General features: G+C 37.1%; 1 protein-coding gene across 4 annotated transcripts in view; it reads right to left on the bottom strand.

Moving 5' to 3' along the window:
• LOC108682848 (DENN domain-containing protein Crag) overlaps positions 1-8,870 on the bottom strand; it is a 31,867-nt gene extending 22,997 nt beyond the window's left edge. For all 4 annotated transcript variants that reach the window (XM_018172093.2, XM_047882298.1, XM_047882304.1 and 1 more), the window contains exons 1-10: positions 8,618-8,870; positions 7,729-7,855; positions 6,833-6,949; positions 5,803-5,923; positions 4,893-5,081; positions 2,742-4,339; positions 2,404-2,524; positions 1,777-1,958; positions 1,153-1,376; positions 659-817 (exon numbers count right to left, since the gene is read on the bottom strand). In XM_018172093.2, the coding sequence (XP_018027582.1) occupies positions 659-817; positions 1,153-1,376; positions 1,777-1,958; positions 2,404-2,524; positions 2,742-4,339; positions 4,893-5,081; positions 5,803-5,923; positions 6,833-6,949; positions 7,729-7,855; positions 8,618-8,792 (3,013 nt within the window). In that variant the 5' untranslated portion in view covers positions 8,793-8,870. The remainder of the gene's footprint in view (positions 1-658; positions 818-1,152; positions 1,377-1,776; positions 1,959-2,403; positions 2,525-2,741; positions 4,340-4,892; positions 5,082-5,802; positions 5,924-6,832; positions 6,950-7,728; positions 7,856-8,617) is intronic.
• Positions 8,871-20,734: the final 11,864 nt, after the last annotated feature.

Here is a 20,734-nt window from a genome sequence, read left to right as displayed (position 1 = left end):
TTATCAAGTAATAAACATGAAAATGATTTCAAAAGACTACACAATTCCACGAATACAAATTAACCGGACACAAATTTACAATGTTCTTCTAAAGAAAGAAAGACAAGCTCAAACAAGAAAGATTAGACAAGTTATAACATGTTCCACAAAAATTTTCATAATAATCTACGACAAAAGAATCAACTCAAATTACATGTAAAGTTCTTTAACCGAAACAGACTCGCACAGCTCATGCAGAACGCGCTTTCCCATTCTCAACAAACCCATCGAACATCCACTCTCTCTATTCACAAAGCCACGCCTAACAAGTTCTCCAAGACAAGGAGACGACTCTTATAACTGCCAGTTCGCTCTGGAACACCCCAAGCAAACATCAAATTAAAAAAAATTATATAAATGTGGAACTTACTACGAAATTTGCATCTGTAAAGTGTTTGCAGATTAATCGACAAGCTTGAGACTCCATGAATATCAAAGTGCTCACAGCAATTATGGTCGTCATTCGCTGCAATCATTTCTTGACAATACTTATCAGAATGAGATAGACTGACCAGCACCGGGTAAATCAAGCGAGCTGACTATATGCAAACTTCCCTTACAGCACGCAGCGTTTCCTAATCAGTTGTCAGGAAGCAACCTCAAGCAGCGAGGTACTGACCTGCAGCTTCTGCAGGAGAGTTGCTGTTGCTGATATTGAGCGGGTCTTTGGAAGCAAAGTTCGCGAGGCCCTCACTTTCAGCACTCAAGGGATCTCTGGTCTCGACATCGTGAGAATCTGAGGGCTTCGTGGATGCTCCGTTGAATTTCTCGTCCGGTTCTGTATCAGTCGGTTGATAAATACTAACGTTATTCGATTCGTAGATTGGTAATTACTAAACATAGATTTGGCTTTCACCAGAAGAGTCGGAAAACATAATAACAAAATCACTGAGAATAACCCTCTCCAGTGGCGGGCAATTTCACACTTACACTCCCAGGTGAATCACTCAGTAACATTATAACGGCGTCGGGGTGCACAGGGTGTTCATTAAACCTAATTATCCACATCCTACGTTTATTGGCGCCAAAGTTCAAGTAACGCTATTTTAAGACAACGGCCGGTAACTAGAATGCAGGAATCGGCCTCTACAAAGCATATAACATGAAACTTACCAGTGAGTTTATCACGAGAACGTGACGTGTCCCGACTATCATTTGACTGCACGGAAGTCTTTTCGGGCTTTTCCTGTCTTGCGAGAGCAGCTGTCTTGTGGTCCTCAGCGGCTGCCTGCGCTGCCTCTTTATGTCTGCCCTCGGAGCGCCTTGTCGTAGGGCCCAGCCTGGCTGCGCGATCCCGTCCGCTGCTGCGGAATGCAGCGACGCCCGACACCACGTTCCTGCAACCACACTCACAATTATTTCAAAAACCAGTGATTCGTTAATTACGATCTGAGAACTTGATGTGTTGACTTGTGTTCAACGAACCCTGCAGCATAATAATGACTGTCCCATCACCAGCTAACTTCATCAACTTTACCTTCATGAACTTTACTATCTGCGGTTTTCTTTTTCAATGATTCCAACCATGAGGTATTTCGATCTATTTTCAATCAGCAAACTCGGCTAATTTCGTAATAAATATAGCCTCTTAATAAATAATTTAATAAACATTTAAAATTAAAATAATTAGATACTAATTGTACGAAAGTATCCGCAAGCAGTTAAATTACCAAACAACAGTGAACAATGTGTAAATGAAAGCCATTAGCATTTTGACAGAACACAACGAGGTGGTACCTGAGTTTATTCCAGTAGTGGTAGGCGTGCGTCCACTTGCACTCGAGCACCGCCCTGTTGTAGTAGCCGTACGTGATGGCGTTGGGAGAGATGCCCACTGTGTTCATGGCGCATAACACGCGCATGGCGAGCTCTGGCTGGCTGTACACACCGCACAGCTGCATCATGATGCGGTATGATACCTGTGCAGTGGGATACATGTTAGTGATGGAGAATAGCAGCGACATGATGAGCAGCGATGCATTTAGAAGAAGCGACGAGTGAGAGGTGATGCTCAGCTGCATCGCGATGCTAATGAAGTGAGGTTAACAGGGCTGATGAGCAGCTACATAAGTACGCAATTGTCGGAATAGCGCAATAAATCGCTTTCAAGTTGGCTTTCAAGAAATATGATTGGTTTAGGAACTCGATTCGCTGGAAGCTATCAATTAAAATAAATCCAAGAGATGAGCAATGGCATCGAATGCCATTTACATAGCCCCACGGACGTCAATTACAGAATTAGCGTCAATTAGAGCTATAATTGAGAGTAGAGTTTAGAATACAGAGTTGGAAGCACGGGGTAGGAACTTTAGTATTGAAGGCAGTCAGAAATGAAGTTCTGAAAGTAGTTAGAAAAGAACATACCTCGTCCGTGTTGTGCTGCGCTAGGCTCTGGATGTGTAGCAGCACGCGATATGCCAGATGCAGCACGCGACTGCCATGCTGATGCGTGAGCGCGAACGAAGATAGCTGAGTATACCACACGCTGCAGATGATAAGATAAACCATCCTTAGGGTTTAATATGAAATAATTAATATCACCTAACAATGTTAACAGCATGTCTTCATAGCCTAATTAACTCATGAGCTTGCTTTTCTGCAAAAGAAATAAACCGTTCAGAACGAATAGAGTAGTTTCTTCCTTGGGCATAGAGAAAATTTAATATCAGAACGAAATCGTAAGATAATGAGCGAAGCGGCACCTGTAGGAGGTAGAAACAAGGCACTTGGCCCAGGTGAGGGGAGTCTGGGCGAGTTTGGACGCCTGCTTCTGTGCCGACCGCAACTCCTGTTTACTGCGACGCGCCATGGGTGACGGTGGGTGAACTGAGCCAGCACCAGAAGGGGGCATGAGTCGCGGGGCTGCCTTCTGTGGGGATGGGGGACTCAGTAACGACTTGTCCAGCTGATGAGGGAAGTGGTCGTAGGACCATGTGGTGCCTGGGGCAGTGGCGGGAGGAGGTTCAGGAGGAGGCAAGACGAACGTGTGTTCGCTGTTGCCGGACTCGACTTCAAGCAGGCGTCCCAGGGGCTCGCCTGAGGCCTGGGAGGCAGCCACGCGCTCTACGCAGTCGTCGAAGAAGGCAAGCGAAGCGTCTTTGTCAGACACGAAGGAACGCTCTTCGATGAACTTACTGAACATTTGCGTGCTAACGAGCATACTGTAGAATTTCTGGTACGATCGGTCGCGGGACTTCACGAAACCTTCGATGTCGAAGAGATTCGCAGTGTCAGGGCTCAAATTTCGCGATGCAATAGGCAGGAGGAATGAACTATAGCCATGCAGGAGACTTGCCGTAAAGGTTAAAAAAGCCTCTTGAATTTCAACCTCCAACTCTTGCTCCATCCTACGAATTTTAAATGCGGCATCTAATGGCGAATCTTCAGGATTTATGGCTTTACCAGCGGCCGCGAGTTTTTGCTTGTGCAGCACTCTTTCCTTGTAACTCTCTAGGTAAAAGCATTTAGTGCAAAGATCTTCTAGCGAAAATTTGAGAGCTTTTGAGCATCGCTTAGGAAGTAGCTTCTCGTTGATGGCTCGTTTATCCTCGGGAATGGAGATGGCGCCGGTATCGAGGTCAACGCAGATAACGTCTTGAGGAGGATGATACATGTCGAAGAAGCGCGAGTCGAGACCTAAAAGAAACGGTATGGGGGCATTGAGGAAGCTAGAGAGCCCCAATGGGCAGAGAGGAATGTACGGACACTGCCAATGGAAGGGAAATATAATCATGGCAAGCGCCTCAGTAGCCGCAGTGAGCACGGCCGGTCTCAGGGAGTGAAGGAGGACTTTTTGTTCCGTGAGAGCGAAGACGAGAAGCTGAAGGCACGCATTGGGCCTTAGCAGCGAGATGAGGTCGCGAAACCGAGCCCCGCTCAAGGCAATGGGAGAGTCTTCAGGCAAGGACAGAGTCATGCACGTATGAGCGTCCAGTTGAACCAAAATCCGCGGCCTCTGAACACTAGGGAAAGGCACCGACTCCAAGAGGTGGTAAATGTAGCGCTCAATTGGCACGTTATGTGGACCTGAGTGCACCATCTGATGTAAATATTTTAGAAACGTTTCGAAAGTGTCGAAGAAGGGCCAGAGGGACAGCAAACAGATGCTTTTGTTGGTGTAGACGAGATTGTTGAAGCCATCGTGTTCTTTAAGCTTGAGTTGGGTAGCCTGCTCTAGAGAGAGCTTAGCGTGGTCGTATCGTTCGTAGAACGTCACGCCGGCGCAGTAGACCTTGTCCACCTGATCGCTCTGAGGACTTGTCACGGTCAGCACGAACGTCGAGAACACCGGCTCAGGCACCTGCATGGCAATAAATAAATCTTATCAAAAACTATATTAGTGAGGATTTTCTGATTTTCATTACAACTACTGAATTTTCTAAGCTTTAACGTTGTTTCAGAGTTAATTTCACGGTTCAAAAATTTCGTGTTGTATAAAATTTACGACACGTGAATCATGTACTTATTTCCATAATAAAATTTCTATATTCAATGCCTTGTATAATTTAAAAATTAATGTTGTCACATTCAAAACGTCGTTAATAAATTACAATTACTTCCTTAAACTTGCATTTTGATCAATAACGTCATCTGACGAATATTGTTCGATCCTGAAAATTTAAATCAATGAATTCTCTGGTCATTAACCACTCGTGTTTAAACACGCTCATTTCACCATCTAATACTAACTATAGCGGCCCACGGACATGTAGCGGCCGATTTACCGCCTGTGATTGGTGAGTTTAACATGAAGAGCCGTCAGAGATAGGCTGACCCGAGTTACCTACTCATAACTGTTTTTGAGAGTTATGAGTAGTTATGAGTAGTATAGTCCCAGGGTTAGAGGAACTGACCTTGGTTTGAGGAGGCCACGACTCGAGCGTGGCGCCCATGGGGACACAGAAGAGGGCGAGGTCGGCGGGCAGAGAGAAGGAAGGTTTACGAGAGGTGGGGGAGCAGTTGTCTAGCAGGGCTGGCTTGTAGGCGATGTACGTGGGACGGTTCACTGACTTGCGGTAGCAAATGTAAACTTCTGCACCCATCTGCAAATACATGGTGGAAATAAAACTATGAGAGAAAACCTCATAACAAGAATAATTTACAAAAATATTCACAGGAAAGCCATGCCATATAATTTGAATGCTAAAATTTAAGGCATTAGCTGAACATATAATGGGTTTGAATTTTACAAGAAGCGATATTACATGCCAATAATTTCAAATCTTTTCATAATTTATTAATCAATCTTCAATCCGAAATTCCACCACATTAATTCGTGGAGTGCACATTTCAGATTAATTCTACTTTTTGCTGTCTGTAGTTCCAATTTAATGCACATGATTCTAGATTAAGGAAAAAATTTAAATGCTATTAACTCTGGTACATATAAAAAAGTAAAACAGATAAAAGATGAGCTAAAGTTGAAATCAAAACCAAATAAAAGCTCAAGTTGAAAAGAAAGGTATGAAGTGTTTTATCAAGCGTCAAGATGCTCTACTAATGAATCACAAAAGATGCTGAATCTGAAAGTAACAATGGTAAATCAATAAACAAACTTCCATTTTACTAATAAAAAAGTGCTATAAATAACATTGAAGCTCACTATATTGACAAGCTATACAAAAAAAGCACACACACACACACATAAACCAAGACAATTCAAGGATAAAGAACACAAGTCTAGGCAATGAAAATCTGGAGGCAGGCTGTGATATATTTTCTTTGCACAGCAATTTCATTGCAGTGCAACAGAAGGCTACTGACCATGCTATTCTTATTGATGTTCCTGTCGATGGTGCAGAAGGAGTGAGGTGCAGGCTCCTTGTTCTTCACGCAGATGTCGGACACCACGAGCTCATTGCACTCACGGTCGGGACTGGACCGTCTGTAGAACATCAGGAAAGTATTAATGGAATACCTCGTATACAAATAGTCCACGATGATTTAATTCAAGTTGTCAATGATGTCTTTAAATTTATAAATTGTGGCTAATTACTTTGTAAAGCAAATAATAATGCAATGTAGATGACGCAAACCTATTTAAACTTGGAAAAAAACTTTCAAGAGAAGACTAAATGAAGACAAATTATTCACTTATTTGCCCTTTTATTCACCAAAAAACATCTTTCCATTTACAACCAAAAATTTTTTTGCATCATTAGAAAGTGACTTTACTAAATAAGAATGTCATGGAAAGCAATTTATTGCCTCTTATGAGTAACTTATCAGATAGTGAAATCAGCGATAGTTTCTTAAATATTCTTTGCAAATTTAATATACATTCCTTCATTTTTGCAGCATCTCCTGGTGTTGAGACGAAAAATTCTAAAGAATGAACATTATTTCATTTTTCATATTTAGCATTAATCTAGTAAAGTAAAATTAGTTTAAATTACACAGGCCAGGATGGAGACAAAAGAAGATTTGCAACTAAATTCTTTACCAGTCATATGTAGGTACCTATAATTAAGTCCAAAAACGTAGGAAAATACGTAATTGAATTATCAGGGGTCATATCAACATGAAAATGCATAGCAAACAATCCTCTTGTGGACAAGAAATTGACAGAAACCTGCAAAGACATGATGTTATCTTCCAGTTTTGAATTAGTACCTACTTAGGTTTCAGATGAAGAAGCAAGTGTTTAGCCCATTCACAGCATATTGTTCTACAATCCAAGCATTTATGCAACCAAAGTTTAAATATCATATGCCACCATAGCTTTAGGGGAAAAACACAGCAGCAGCAAATGACCAAGGGCTGATGCAGCACAAGGTAGACAATGGACTAGTACCTGTAGGTGATGTAGGTGGTGTAACCATGTGGGTTGATGTTGGCTGAGTGGTTACCAACAGTGAACTGAAGCATCTGAGAGTCCACCATCACCTTCTCTCGTCCGTCATATAACACTCTGAACACCAGGCATGGAAATTACTTCCTAAATTAATTAAAATATAGGTACATAGTTCTCCAGTTATTTGCTGCACAACCCAAATCACAATCATGTATTGGTAAATAGAGTTTGTTTATATTTCATGGACATCTTATGAGGTATTAAAGATGTTCATAAGAAAATCATTATAGCAAGAGAAATATGGCAGAAGCATCTGAGAGTCCACCATCACCTTCTCTCGTCCATCATATAACACTCTGAACATGAACACCAGGCATGGAAATTACTTCCTAAATTAATTAAAATATAGGTACATAGTTCTTCAGTTATTTGCCACACAACCCAAATCACAATCATGTATATATTGGTAAATAAAGTCTGTTTAAACTTCAAGGACATTAATGAGGTTTTAAAGATGTTCATAAGAAAATCATTATAGCAAGAGAAATATGGCAGAAGAGACAATTCTCCTATCTACAGAAATCTGCAATGCATGTAGCAATAATGAATATGAAGATAATATTATGAATCATTATAATATTGAAGGCATTATTTATTATAATAAGGCAGACATTATCATTATAATTCACAAGAGAAAATGATAATGTAAGTAATCCTAGAAGAAAAACAAATTGAAATTTTCTCACTCGGAAGAATACACTTGCTTTCAAAATTGTGATAATATTTAGGAAACTTACAACATTTAGAAAGTAGTTCAAGTAAAATTGACCCTAATTTACCGCAGTGCTTGGCACAAGAAAGCTGAAGAGAGAATTAACGAGTAAACAAACACTAACCCAATGTCAACAAGAGGAGGTTGGTGAGTTCCCCGCTTGTAGCAGAGGTACATTTCGGGTGCTCGAAACACACCCAAGTTGAGGTTGGCTGATCCTCCAGAAGGTGTAGTTGAAATCAGGGTGTAGCCTGCAGTTTGGTCAAGAAAAGTTGGTGAATAAATTTTCCACAAACAATTTCAGTGATTCACTTTCTGGCAGAAGAGCACATAGGTATTAAATTTATTATAGAATGGGATGAATGATCCAAACTAGGCTACAAATACATTTTTCATACATTGCAGATTATACTACCCATGTAAATTTCAAGTTTGACTGAACCACACATCAATTTTATAATAATAGTATCAATAATATAATAATTCTATAATTAATAATAACATTAATAATTCTTATAATTTTATTTTGCTAATTACATCACAATATCTCAGGGCAACAAAATGATATTGTTAAATTTTTTGTTCATAAATTTTGATGAACTTCAATATTCAATTGAAATAATGTAGCACTAGCCATTATCATAATAACCACATCTAGTATTCTCAATAAGAATATACAGCTTCTTATTGAAAAATTAGACCAATAAAATACTTTATCTACTTACAACCAATTATCAGAGCATGGAAAAATCATTCTCTTAATGATACACACAATTGATTGTTAGGAAAAATATCAAGTGGTATAAAAATTCTCTGATATCATTTGACTTGAAATCATAGCACACATTTATTCATGGATAACCAATAATCTTAACCAATCTTAACCAATAATAACTGCTGCAATGAGCATTTGATTGACATTGATAATCCTACTTTCTGTCAGAAAGAAGTCTGCAAAAATATGGTTTATTATGACATCCATAATACTTTTGGCTGTTGTTAACCAAACTCACCATCAGGGACTTCTTCTCCCAATGATGTGTTGACCACACCAATATCAGTGATGGGTGGCAATGAGTGGTCAGTCTTCAGGGAAGCACCGTCGCATGAGAATTCCTCCAGGAGGTCTAGGTTATCTGGAGGTAGACCTGCCACCACAAAATGTTCTGCAATGTGCCTGTCCTCCATTCTGCTATGAAAGCTCTCTAAGCAATTATACTACATAAATCCTTAGGCACTTTCATGCACTAGTATGCTTTAGAGCCTGTGTCATTTTTTTATGCAACAATCAGAGTTGCAAGACTACAAAATAGCTTCATAAACACAAAATGAACTGAATACATTTTCTATACCTACTAAAGATTCATCCTAGTTCACCTTCAATCAATAAAAGAAACATGAGATACATATAGCAAACTAGAAATATTTGTCTTTGATTTTAAAAATAGGGTAATGAAAAAATCATTTAAACAACACAAAGTGAACCTTTCTAAATAAGGAAACTTGATTGCCAAATAGATTCTAATTAATGTTGCACCTATTCGTGGAATGGGTATCAGCACCAATTCAACATTGACATGGATTAGTATTAGAATACTGTAGTAATTGTATTACTGATTATCTGAGGATTTTCAAATCAAACTTATCAAATAAAATTCTTCAGTTTCAATTAAATGAGCAAATAAAGTTACTCCCTAAAGGGATGTTGTGACTTGTGTGTGACAAGTGATAAGGCGATCAATTTAACTTACCACCAGTGTGTTTAGAAATAGAAAAAAGAAGTACCAATTTTAATTGTGTCAAATATTTTAATGAATTGCCAGATGAGTTCAAACAAGATTGCTCTAAAATGTTTTCAAAAATAAAATACCGTGATTTTATCCTTAACCAGTATTAATTTGACTTTAATCATTATGTAAGTTTTAGGCATTTTGGCTAGATGTTTACAGTTGTACTCTGTTTTATTAAGTGTAATGTTGACATTGCCTCTTATGTTGATTTTTCTACTATGACATCTGGTTATCAGTTTTTTAAGGCTTTTTTTAATGGTTTCGATTATTTTAGAAATTAGTTATTAATTTGTTCTAATCGTCATCTTATTATCATTGGAATTGAGTTTGTACCTAATGTTTTGCATGCAAAGCTTTTTTAGCTTATATGGGCATCACCTAGAAGCCTTGCTATTTTATTTCATGTCTCTTTTTATTTTTCATTGTAATGTGTGCTCCTGTGTGAATAAATAAATAAAATAAAATCAAGTAGAATCATAACCTAGCAGAATAGTCAGACCAGGATACCTGCCAGAACTAGCAGGCTAGCTATGCATAGTACAATACCAGATAGTACATAGTACTATCATAGCACTATGATGGTAGTATGTACTACTATGATAGTACATAGTAAAATACCACAATACAATACCAGATGTAGCAGAGCAATCAGACATGGCAGAAACAAATGATTATATATAGTATTTAAAACACAGTAAGCAATTACAAGCACGGCTTTTTTTGCAAATTCATGGTTCAAGACTTCAAAACATTGGTCTCATAAAGCTATGCAACAATGCTGCTAGCTGCATTCAATGCAGCCACAAAATACCTACTGATTCTAATATGGAGTTCACATCATCACATGCATTGCACAATATTGATGGGGTTTACTTGTACATGCATTGCACAATATATATGCGGTTTATGTGGTCTATGCACCCAGGCATAAAATAGAAAAAATTGCAGTTTGAATAACTTCATCAGATTCAAAATGATGACAGGTGAAAGGGCCTTAGTTGCAGTTTACCTAATATTTAAAACAAATTCAAGAAAATGGACAATAATACCAGTAAATTACAATGAAATTGACAAATCTTTCATGAATTTATCCTGATAATAATGGATCATCCTGGTGACTAGACAATTGATGACAATAAGAAAAGTTAAATGTTTACTGCTAGAATGATATGTGTACTGCTAGAATATTAGAAAAATTTGTACTTAATATTTAAGCATATATAAATCATTAATGATTAGTCAAGAATTATGGAGATAATTCAACTATGAGCATTTCATAGGAAATTTTTCTGACTTGTATGGTACCAGGTAATGAAATAAAAACACACTGACATAAATTACTTGCTGTGCATGACAGGAGAAATCCAAATTATATTAAATATACTCCATATGTAAGTCTGAAGAATTGAAATTAAAAAGGAAATTGAAGACTAGAGAATGCTTTTTTTTTATTATTGATTAAGTTGAACAAAATTTGTTGCTGCTGTAGGCATATTGAAAAACAAGTTACCAAAAGACATTTTAAAAGAATATGACGTGTGAATATTTGACATTCCTTTTTAAGTAATTAAAGGTTTAAAAAGGCCAAAATTTAAAACTTTGCTTTGAAGTGACATGAATACAATCAATAGGTATAGTGGATACCAGGGTTGGCAATGATTAAATCAAAATGATTAAATCATGTGATTAAATCACTTGATTTTTTTATAAAAAAATCATGATTTTTTTTATTTTTTTCGATTTTTTTTTTATTTTTTCATATATTTAAATATATTGAGTGGCAGTCTTTAATTAATATTGAGGTATAGTTATTCATGGTTTAGTATAAATGTACTATGAATGACAAATTGGTATATAAACTTGTTGTCTTTAAGTGTGTGTATTAGGTTCCAATAAATTGAATGTTTTTGGTACAGAGGCATCAAGTGTGCAATACATTGTATGTAGCTAGCAGCTTAGCTAATTCTTATAAGGCTATAAGTAGTCTTTAACTATTTGACTATTTGTTTTATATTGATTACAATATACAATTTAAATGTGTTAGCTAGCTTATACAGGGTGGGGCAGAACTGATTGAACAGTTTTGAGGCGAAATAAAAGAGTATATAATGTGTTTCTAGATGGATAATATTGAATATCATATTTGTATTTTTATTAAACACCTTGTAACATAAGAGTTACCAGTTGGTCCTTTCTTACCCCAGCCTGGTCCCATCTTACCCCAATGGGGTAAGATGGGACCAGCTCACTTTTTTTAATCTGTACAGAAAACTATGTGAGATGCAAAATGTCTGAGTTGTAGCTTAGAAGCCCATTGCACAACAACACCTTGTGATAGGTTTATGGTTTTTTAGTTATTCATGGTATAGATGCTACAGGCTTGTTAGTGATTTTGGTCCTGTCTTACCCCATCTGACTATATATATAATGGAGGTACATAAAGAAGAAAGTTTATTTTCCTCAAGATTAGCATAACATACCATTTAAAATACTTATGTTTTGCAAACAATATCAGGAAAATGGGGTTTGTTAGCTGCATCACACTGTTGGAGTCGTTCTCGGAAGTTTCATACAGCACGTTCACACATATGGCGAGGTATGGCCATAACCTCTGCTGCAATAATCCATCCCCTTAGCTGTGGTAGGGTGTGAGGGCAACTTCTGAACTTCTCTTTTAGATGTCCCCAAAGAAAGAAATCGCAAATGCTCAAATCAAGTGACCTCACAGGCCAGTGTAAATCACCCCTCAGAGACACCAGACCTCTCGGAAACATGTGTTTCAAAACATTGGGTGACATTCGGGCTGTGTGAGCTGTAGCCCCATCCTGCTGGAACCACACATCTTGCATTGCTTCATTTTCAACAATGTCTTCCATCATGGGCTGCAAGACATTTTGCAACATTGCAGCATAGCGATCGGAATTCACTATCACGGTTACTCCCTCCTCAGAAAACGACTCCAACAGTGTGTTGCAGCTAATAGCCCCATCTTCCAGATATTGTTTTCAAAACATAAGTATTCTAAATGGTATGTTATGCTAACTTCTAGGATAATAAACTTTCTTCTTTATGTACCTCCATTACTCTTTTATTTTACCTCAAAACTGCTCAATCAGTTCTCCCCCACCCTGTATATTGAGAGGTTGAGATTGTATTGACCTTTTAGGCAATTAGAAAGATTTACCATCCTAATACGAGTATTCTAATTAAAATATTTAATTTCAATCTTTAAATATGTGAATTTAAAACTAGAAACAAAACAATTACAATTATAAGACTATATATAAAATAATTAAATGCAGTGAATGGATATAGGTAAAATATTTGAATTGTGCACACGTTTATTTCAAACAGTATTAGATTTTCTCATAACTTGAGTCTTGTTTCAAGTCGTATGAGGTTTGTTTGGTTATCGTTCAGTTTACGTTTAGTATTGGTTTATTGGTCTGAATTAAATGGGAACAGTGCAGTCAGTCACTCAATCACTACTAGTCGGTGTGTATAGAGGGTAGAGTCTGGTAGATTTATAGGACATAAAACTAGTAGATCTATTGATAGTGATGTGTACTGTGCTATCAGCTACAGTCACTACTAGTCGGTGTGTATAGAGGGTAGAGTCTGGTAGATTTTTAGGACATAAAACTAGTGGATCTATTGATAGTGCTGTGCACTGTGCTATCAGCTACAGTCACTACTAGTCGGTGTGTATAGAGGGTAGAGTCTGGTAGATTTTTAGGACATAAAACTAGTGGATCTATTAATAGTGCTGTGCACTGTGCTATCAGCTACCTATCTGTGACTCTTCAATGTTTAGAAGATCTGCATTCCTGAAGTGTTTTTGTATATTGAAGCCAGTTAAATGGTCAATATTTAGCTCATTACCTTGCTCCATACAAACTTTACAAAGCTAACGAATAGACTTGCCAACAATTGTTTACCCAAAAATCCCTAAGTGGTAAACACCACCTTGGCCTGTTGGCCATTATTGAAGGCAATAAGTGCCCTTTTTAGCCATCCATTATGATCATATACTGTTATTGTTAGTAGGCTAATTGCAACATAAAAAATAACACATCAAAAAGACAAAAAAGTTGAAAAAATCAAAAAAATCAAATAAATAAAAAAAATCATGGAAAAATCAAAAAATCATTGATTTTTTATTTTTTTGATTAAAAAAAAAAAAAATAAAAAAAAAATCGCCAACCCTGGTGGATACAGATCACAAATTAAAACTTAAATTAATCAAAAATCATTTCAAAATCCTGACAAATCTGTTGTTTTGCAGGTTAATAGCTGGAGCCTTTCTCATACTAATGAAGGCTTCAGCTATTACAAGTCTTGAAGCATACAGACTGGAAATGGGTCAAGTGAATTCACTATAACAAAAAAGATAATAAAAAGCATACTACCGGTACCTGAAATGGAAAGAAATATTTTAGTAACAACCATCACATTTTTTGGAGAAATAAATCATAGTTTAGGTTAATTACTTTTCATTTCATGTTGCCTGGTGCACAATTTTATCTTTGACATTCTATAAACAATTTTGTAACGTCTGATGATGCATTAATTTTTTGTCAAGTAAAATTTTTTTGCTGAACAAGGCAAATGTTATCAAAACTTTTTGTTTTTAATTGATTTTACTGTTAATTAGAGACTTTGCTAATCAAGGTTACACTGTAAATGCATTTCTAGGGGTGTCCTTTACCTATCTTGCGGAAATGGCTGCTATTTATTTTTGGAATGAGATACTCAAATTCAACATTTTCAAGCCAACACCTGTGTGCAACTCTTATGTAAGTAAAATTTGTTAATATTATGAGAGAATGGCTTTTGCTCTGAGTATTTTGCATTGCCATTCCTTCTCTCATGCATTTCTCCCTAATCCCTTGTGGTTTTCCTTGTTCCAGATCACCGATGATTATATATAGCCTGTGCACAAATTATTAGCTAGATTGTCTTCTCAATAGCTTGACAGGGCACAATTTAGTTACAATTCATAATTGGTGCTAGTATTGTGTTGTCACCTGCTGTGATGTTTTGCACAACCCACTGCTCCACCTGTGATGCTTGAGGACCAATGATCTCTTGTGCAGTGTTTCTCAGTGGTTCCCTAATAGCCCAGAATTGGAAATCTGAAAGCTGAGGTTGGGATCATAAGAAACCTCTGTGATGTTTCTCAATTGGGCAGAAAATTCACCTCTTTGCCAAGTGCAACTGATTGCTATTGTTATCTTGCCAAGTGTTTAGTCCAAGCAAGTGTCTATTCTTGGTGCAGTGTCAGTTAATCACAAGTTATACAAGCTGTGAACTGGTGGACCACAATCCTTACCTGTGCTTCAGTCATGAGGATGGACAGGATACCAAGAAGAGAAGAGTCCTTTGCTCAAGGACTGGCCAAGGATTCTGGAGGTCCCAGGGATTTATGAACATGCTTGTGAGCCATCAGTTATATAGAATTTTCACTGTTCCCATTATGACGTTTTACTGATCATCAATGTATTATAGGGTTTTAAGGTTCTTGAAATTTCTTTATTTATTATGTGTCATCCATTTTCATGTCTGTGTATTTATCATACATTAAACTAAACCCTAATCATATATATACCTATATATATCATTCAACTGCATATAATGTGAGACAACTTGTTTCAGAGTTCATCTGATTGATTGGTCTTGTGTTTGATTTTTCCTGCTGTTAGGTTGTTTCAACTAGTTTTCCGCATGATAAAAGCCAATACTATATTGGTCGTACCAGGCCTTTGGAGGAGGTTAGGAGTGCCCTTAACATATTTTGGTGCCCAGACCCTCTTACTTTCATCATTCAGATTTTTTCATCTTGTTCTCATTTCGTGTCTGGATCTGTATTTTGCTGGTGTTTTGATTTGATTTTGGTGTTGAAGTTGTCTTGTATTGGTGACTTACTGTTATGGCAGGATACCATGAGCCCTCCAGTGCTGCAGAGGGTGATGTGTCAGGCACTGATGAGTCTTCTAGTCCAGTCCCTGATCAGGTGCATGGGTCTGTTTGTTGAGAGCTAGGTCTCTTCATCCAGGTGTTGAGACAGGGGTAATCCCAAAGAAACATGGGAACTTGAAGGCTGTTTCCAAGGGCAGAGGTGAGTGTGGTCCAAGCCAAGCCAATTATGACCAGTTGGGAGTCATCAGAGAGCAGTGTGAGCATGTAGAGTTATAGACCATGTGATGACTACCTTGGGCTCCAAGTCAGGAAAGATATCTAGGGAATCATCTGAGGTACGTAGTGCAGAATCTCAACAGGTTGACTCCAATGTGGTACATATGTGTACCACGAAATGTATTTCTCCAGGACGTAGTGGTACATAATTCAGGTTGCCTAAAATCAGCCAAATCCGATAAAAAAAAAGCCAAAAAGGCCGATAACTCAATATATACCAGTTTATTTGTAGGTTCCGCTATAAAAATTCCATTTATTTTCTTTTTGCAGTATTTAAAATTTGATTAGGAAGTACCCCTATCACAAATTTTAGCCGGCCAACGCAATTGAGAAAAACTAAATCACGGAATTTGTCCGAAAAAAAAGACCGTCTGGCAACCCTGTTTAAAAACAGTACAAAAAGTGAAATAATAGTACAAGATAAAGCAATCGGAGTCAAAGTGTTAAGAGTAGAATGATCTGCACCAGAGCATGGTCCCGTTCTTGGCAAGAACCCTATTAATAAATCCCACTTGAGTAGTTCAAACGAGTCTAGTGAGGCTGGTTGGTCTAAGTCGTCTGGTGATAGTACTAGTAGAAGGGATTGCCAGACACAGCAAGACAGCTGATAGGTTGCCATTTGTTGCATCATCAGGTAAGATCTGTTGCATCAGGTCAAGCAGCAAAACATAATGCTCAACGACTAAAACCATAAAATCAGTACCCATCATCAAAATTCTGGGATATTGTGTGAGAAACTGGGTCATTAAGCCTGACTATGAGACTTTGTCCCCTTCAAGAGCTTCCACCTCCTACAAATAAGTGCTCCTTGCTGAGAGCCTTGCGTATGTTTGCGCACTATGCAAAGTGGATTGAGAATTTCTTGGACAAGATTCATCCGCTAGTCAATACAAAATCCTTTCCACTCAATCAAAATGCTTTGTCGGCTTTTGAAACTCTTAAGTCACAGCTGGCCAGCGCAACTCTAACGTCCATTGAAGAGGAATTGCCTTTTGTTGTAGAATGTGATGCTTCAGACATGGCAGTGTCAGCAGTCTTGAACAAGGGCAGATATCCAGTTGCCTTTATGTCAAGAACTCTACATGGGAGCAAATTGCATTACCCTGCAATTGAGAAGGAAGCAACAGCAGTAGATAGCAAAAGGAGCCTATCGTCACACTTTCCATAAACAGCTTAAATTATAGTTTACCAACCATTTACCCCAAATCTTACCCAACAAAATTACCAATTACCTTCAATATTATTACGAACAATTACCCCGAACCTGCATAAACAGGATACCGATCATTTGCCCAACAAAATTAACCAATTACTCCTGAATCACGACTTAACGATCATTTACCCCGATTGAGTCATTCGAGTCATTTACCAGGCTTGAGTCAATTGAGTCAAACCAGCTTGAAACCTTGAGTCAGTTTTTTTTTCATGGTGCACATCGGCTGGTAGCTAAAGGCGCACTTAAATTATCCTCTACAAAAACTCGCTCAAGATCCAGGACCGGTCTGGCAGAGGTAGGATGCATCGCGTGCTAATATCGAGAGTGTTGTAAAAAATACTGTATTTACCCTCGACCGCTAGCTGATCTGTTATACATTAAGCACTGAATTCCCGTCGAGTGAGGATATTTCAGAAGGCAATCTCTACTTATTGATCTCGTACGGAAGAATCCACAGAGCAAATAAGAACCTCAGTTTAACATAGTTACTCTACTTAATTCAGAAGGTCACTTCATTTTCTTTTGATACAGCTCATTGAAAAACTGGATTTTCAGCTATGACTCACTCATTTCTCATAGTAATACCACGTTTCTCTCTCTCTCCTGCAACGACAGTCTCATACCCATTAATACCTTTGTATGTGCTATCGAACTAATATAGTTTGTATATAATATCTGAAAATTCTATGCTACCAAACTATAGGTAATAGAAAAGCTAGATTTTGCTTTGAGTCGCTATCACCACGATGGTCAAGTGGCTAGCGATGCGTCTTGGTAGTCGCTAGCCCAGGGTTCGATCCCAAGCACCTCCTGAGGTTTTTGCAGGTCTCAAGTCAGTGAGCGGAGACATGGAAGGAGCTGTGAGGTGGTGATTAACGCGGCGCACGGCGTGCGCCACTTAGAAAACGGTCAAAGAAAGGGATACTATAGAAATCTATCTCCTCCTAAGATTTTCAAGCTACTACATCGAGACGCATGTCATTCGAAGGGGAGCGTCTGAGGTAAAATTTATCTCGGCTATTTACAAACGGATCGCTCTAAAACTTTGTACACATATGTAAAACAGAAATCTAAGACTTTATTGTTCATGTGAATTTTTCGAAAAAATGAAAGAAAACATAAAATTTTTAGAAAACGGTCAAAAAAGGGGGTACCGTAGAAATCTATCTCCTCCTAGGATTTTCAAGGTACAACATCGAGACACATATCATTCGATGCGTAAAGACCATATCTAAAAGTTGTTGAAGGCTTTTTTTTAAATTATCATTTTTGTAGGTATGGGAGCATTTTTCATGAATTTTTCGGATTTTTTTTTTCATTTTACCCCCACCAATTGGTATCACCATTACTTGTTTATACCGTTGGATTCGTCAATGTCAGCTTTAATATGAACATAAAAATCTAAAAAGCCAAAATCGAAAGATTTTGAACAGATGCTCCCCTTAACTTCTGCACAATTGGTGCATGCATTACCTCGTTGAACCAGTTAAATAATTCTTATTTTGTATTAGAATAAAAGAATTTTTTCAATGTGCTTCTAATTTTTTTCTATATAAAATGAGAGCTAACGAATCATCTAATGTATGTCATGTGAAAAAACATACCGTAAGTAGCAAAAGCCTTTGGATAAATTTTCTATATAAAATGAGAGCTAACGAATCATCTGATGTAAATCATGTGAAAAAACACGCATTGAATACGAAATCTCTTTGGATAAATTTCTTAAGTAAAATGGAAGCAAATATTGTCAGCATGAATCATTGTGAAATTTGTAACACAGTAGTTAAGAACATAAAGAAACATATAGAAACCCAAAAGCATCGTAAAGCAATTAACAATTCGATAATATCAAATTCATACTTCAATACAAAAACAAAGTGCGTAATATGTGATCGTGATTATCAAAACTTAAAAAGACATGAAGAAACAAACGCTCATAGAAAACGTCTAAATGATAGCGTAATAGCCAGTTCTTTCTTTTATTGTAATCTTTGTAATTTGGAAGTTGATGATGTTGGAGTACATGAAGATTCAATTGTCCATTTTAAAAATAAATTTGAATGCACGCGAGGGGAAATTAAGAAGGCTGTTAATGACACATGTGCAGAACATATTTATCATGAGATAAGAACTATCGATCCTAAGTTGTTTCTCAAGAATATAACATCTGAAGTTATTCAAGTAATTAGACAGTCGAAATTCGATAATATTAAATTACAGTTGAATTTACAAGTTGAGTTTTATAAATTCAAATTAGGCAGTGAGAAAATTTATAATACCGCTTGGTTCAATTCAAACAGGTTTATAGAACTTTCAAGGAATCACATAAATTTAAATACAATTAAAGGGCTGTATGATAATCTGATACACAGAATCGAAGAATTTACGAATAACTCTTCTGGATGGATATTAAATAAGTTGCTAAACTTTACAATTAAAATTGTTGAATACAAACCTTTAAGAGGTTCTAGCTATATTGAATTGCCTGAAAAATTGAGACATTCAAAATATATGTTAATAAATATTAAAAACCAAGATAACATGTGCTTTAAGTGGACGGTCGCACGCCACTTCTGCAGGGATGAAGGACATGGTAACAGAATAACGAAATTATTAAAGAAGAAAGCCGAAGAGTTGGAATTCGCGGATATCAAATTCCCTATGAAAATTAAAGACATCGATAAATTTGAGAAGATGAATAATATTTCTATAAATGTATATAGCTTGAATTATTGTTTGGAGCTATGCCTACTTCGAATAACTAAAACTAAAAATAATGATGTGGTTTCATTATTGTTAATTACAAATGAGAATGGAAGTCATTATGTCTTAATGAAGTCTTTAAGCCCATTTATTCATAAGGCGAGTCATAGAACTACTGCCTGCATGCATTTATACGTGAAGACCTACTTGAAAAACATAAAAATGATTGCTCTGTTCACACACCCGTCAAATATGTTTATAGTGATGAGAAACTAAAATTCAAGGCCTTTCAAAAGACTATCAAACATCCCTTTGTAATTTACGCTGATTTTGAATCGACTTTGGTAGGTATTGATTCATGTCAGCCAGAGCCCAAGTCAAATTACACTCGGAATATTCAAAAGCATGAGCCTAATAGTTTCTGTTGTTATACTAAATGTGAGGATGATAGGTACTCAAAGTTAGAGTTATTTATATAATGGTGAAGATGCATCAGAAAAATTTGTAGAATATCTAGAAGCAGAAACAAAACGTATATATGAATTATTAAATCCAAAAAAAATGTTCTTATCAAATGAAAAATATCATGAACACAGAAATGCTACAGTTTGCTATGTCTGTCATGAAGAGTTTCCTAAAGAAAACTATAAGGTTTATGGCAAGTTTATGATAATAGTTAATTGAAGAATCAAGTCTTCAAAATTCGATCAGAAACCTAAATGGGAATTGACCGATTTGTATCCCATTTATTTCGAAGCGGGATCAGACTTTCAATATTCCCTACAAAGATTTTAATTAAAATTTCCTACATCCTATTGCAGACTTGAACAGTAAATTTGACAACACCATCGTACACACGATCGTTTGAAAGGACAATACAGCGATCACCATAATTTGCCTGATCTTTCAAAGCCCCTGCTGGTTCTGAACAATCTTCGCAATGTCATCAAAAATTATTTCATCAGTATCTTCGGAAAATTTTGTTTACAAATGAAGATAGGTATTGTTCATTAATAATAATAAATGTCCCAGGGTCCATGTATCGATATTTATTTACCTATTAGGCATCAGATGAGTTGACTTACATTTCTATTGCGCTCTTTGTTTGAATGGAGCGAGCTTACATGATCCTACTCAGCTTAGTTGTAGTAGCAACGCTGACTCAGCTTTTAACTCAGCTAATTCCTAAGAGTAAGCACATTTCTGAGCCCATGGCGTCAGCACAC

This window comes from Hyalella azteca, unplaced genomic scaffold, assembly GCF_000764305.2.
Source record: "Hyalella azteca isolate HAZT.00-mixed unplaced genomic scaffold, Hazt_2.0.2 contig1316, whole genome shotgun sequence".
In the NCBI taxonomy this organism is placed as follows: Eukaryota; Metazoa; Arthropoda; class Malacostraca; order Amphipoda; family Hyalellidae; genus Hyalella; species Hyalella azteca.
The sequence above is the reverse complement of the archived record's forward strand: the minus strand, read 5'-3'. Positions and strand labels throughout refer to the sequence as shown.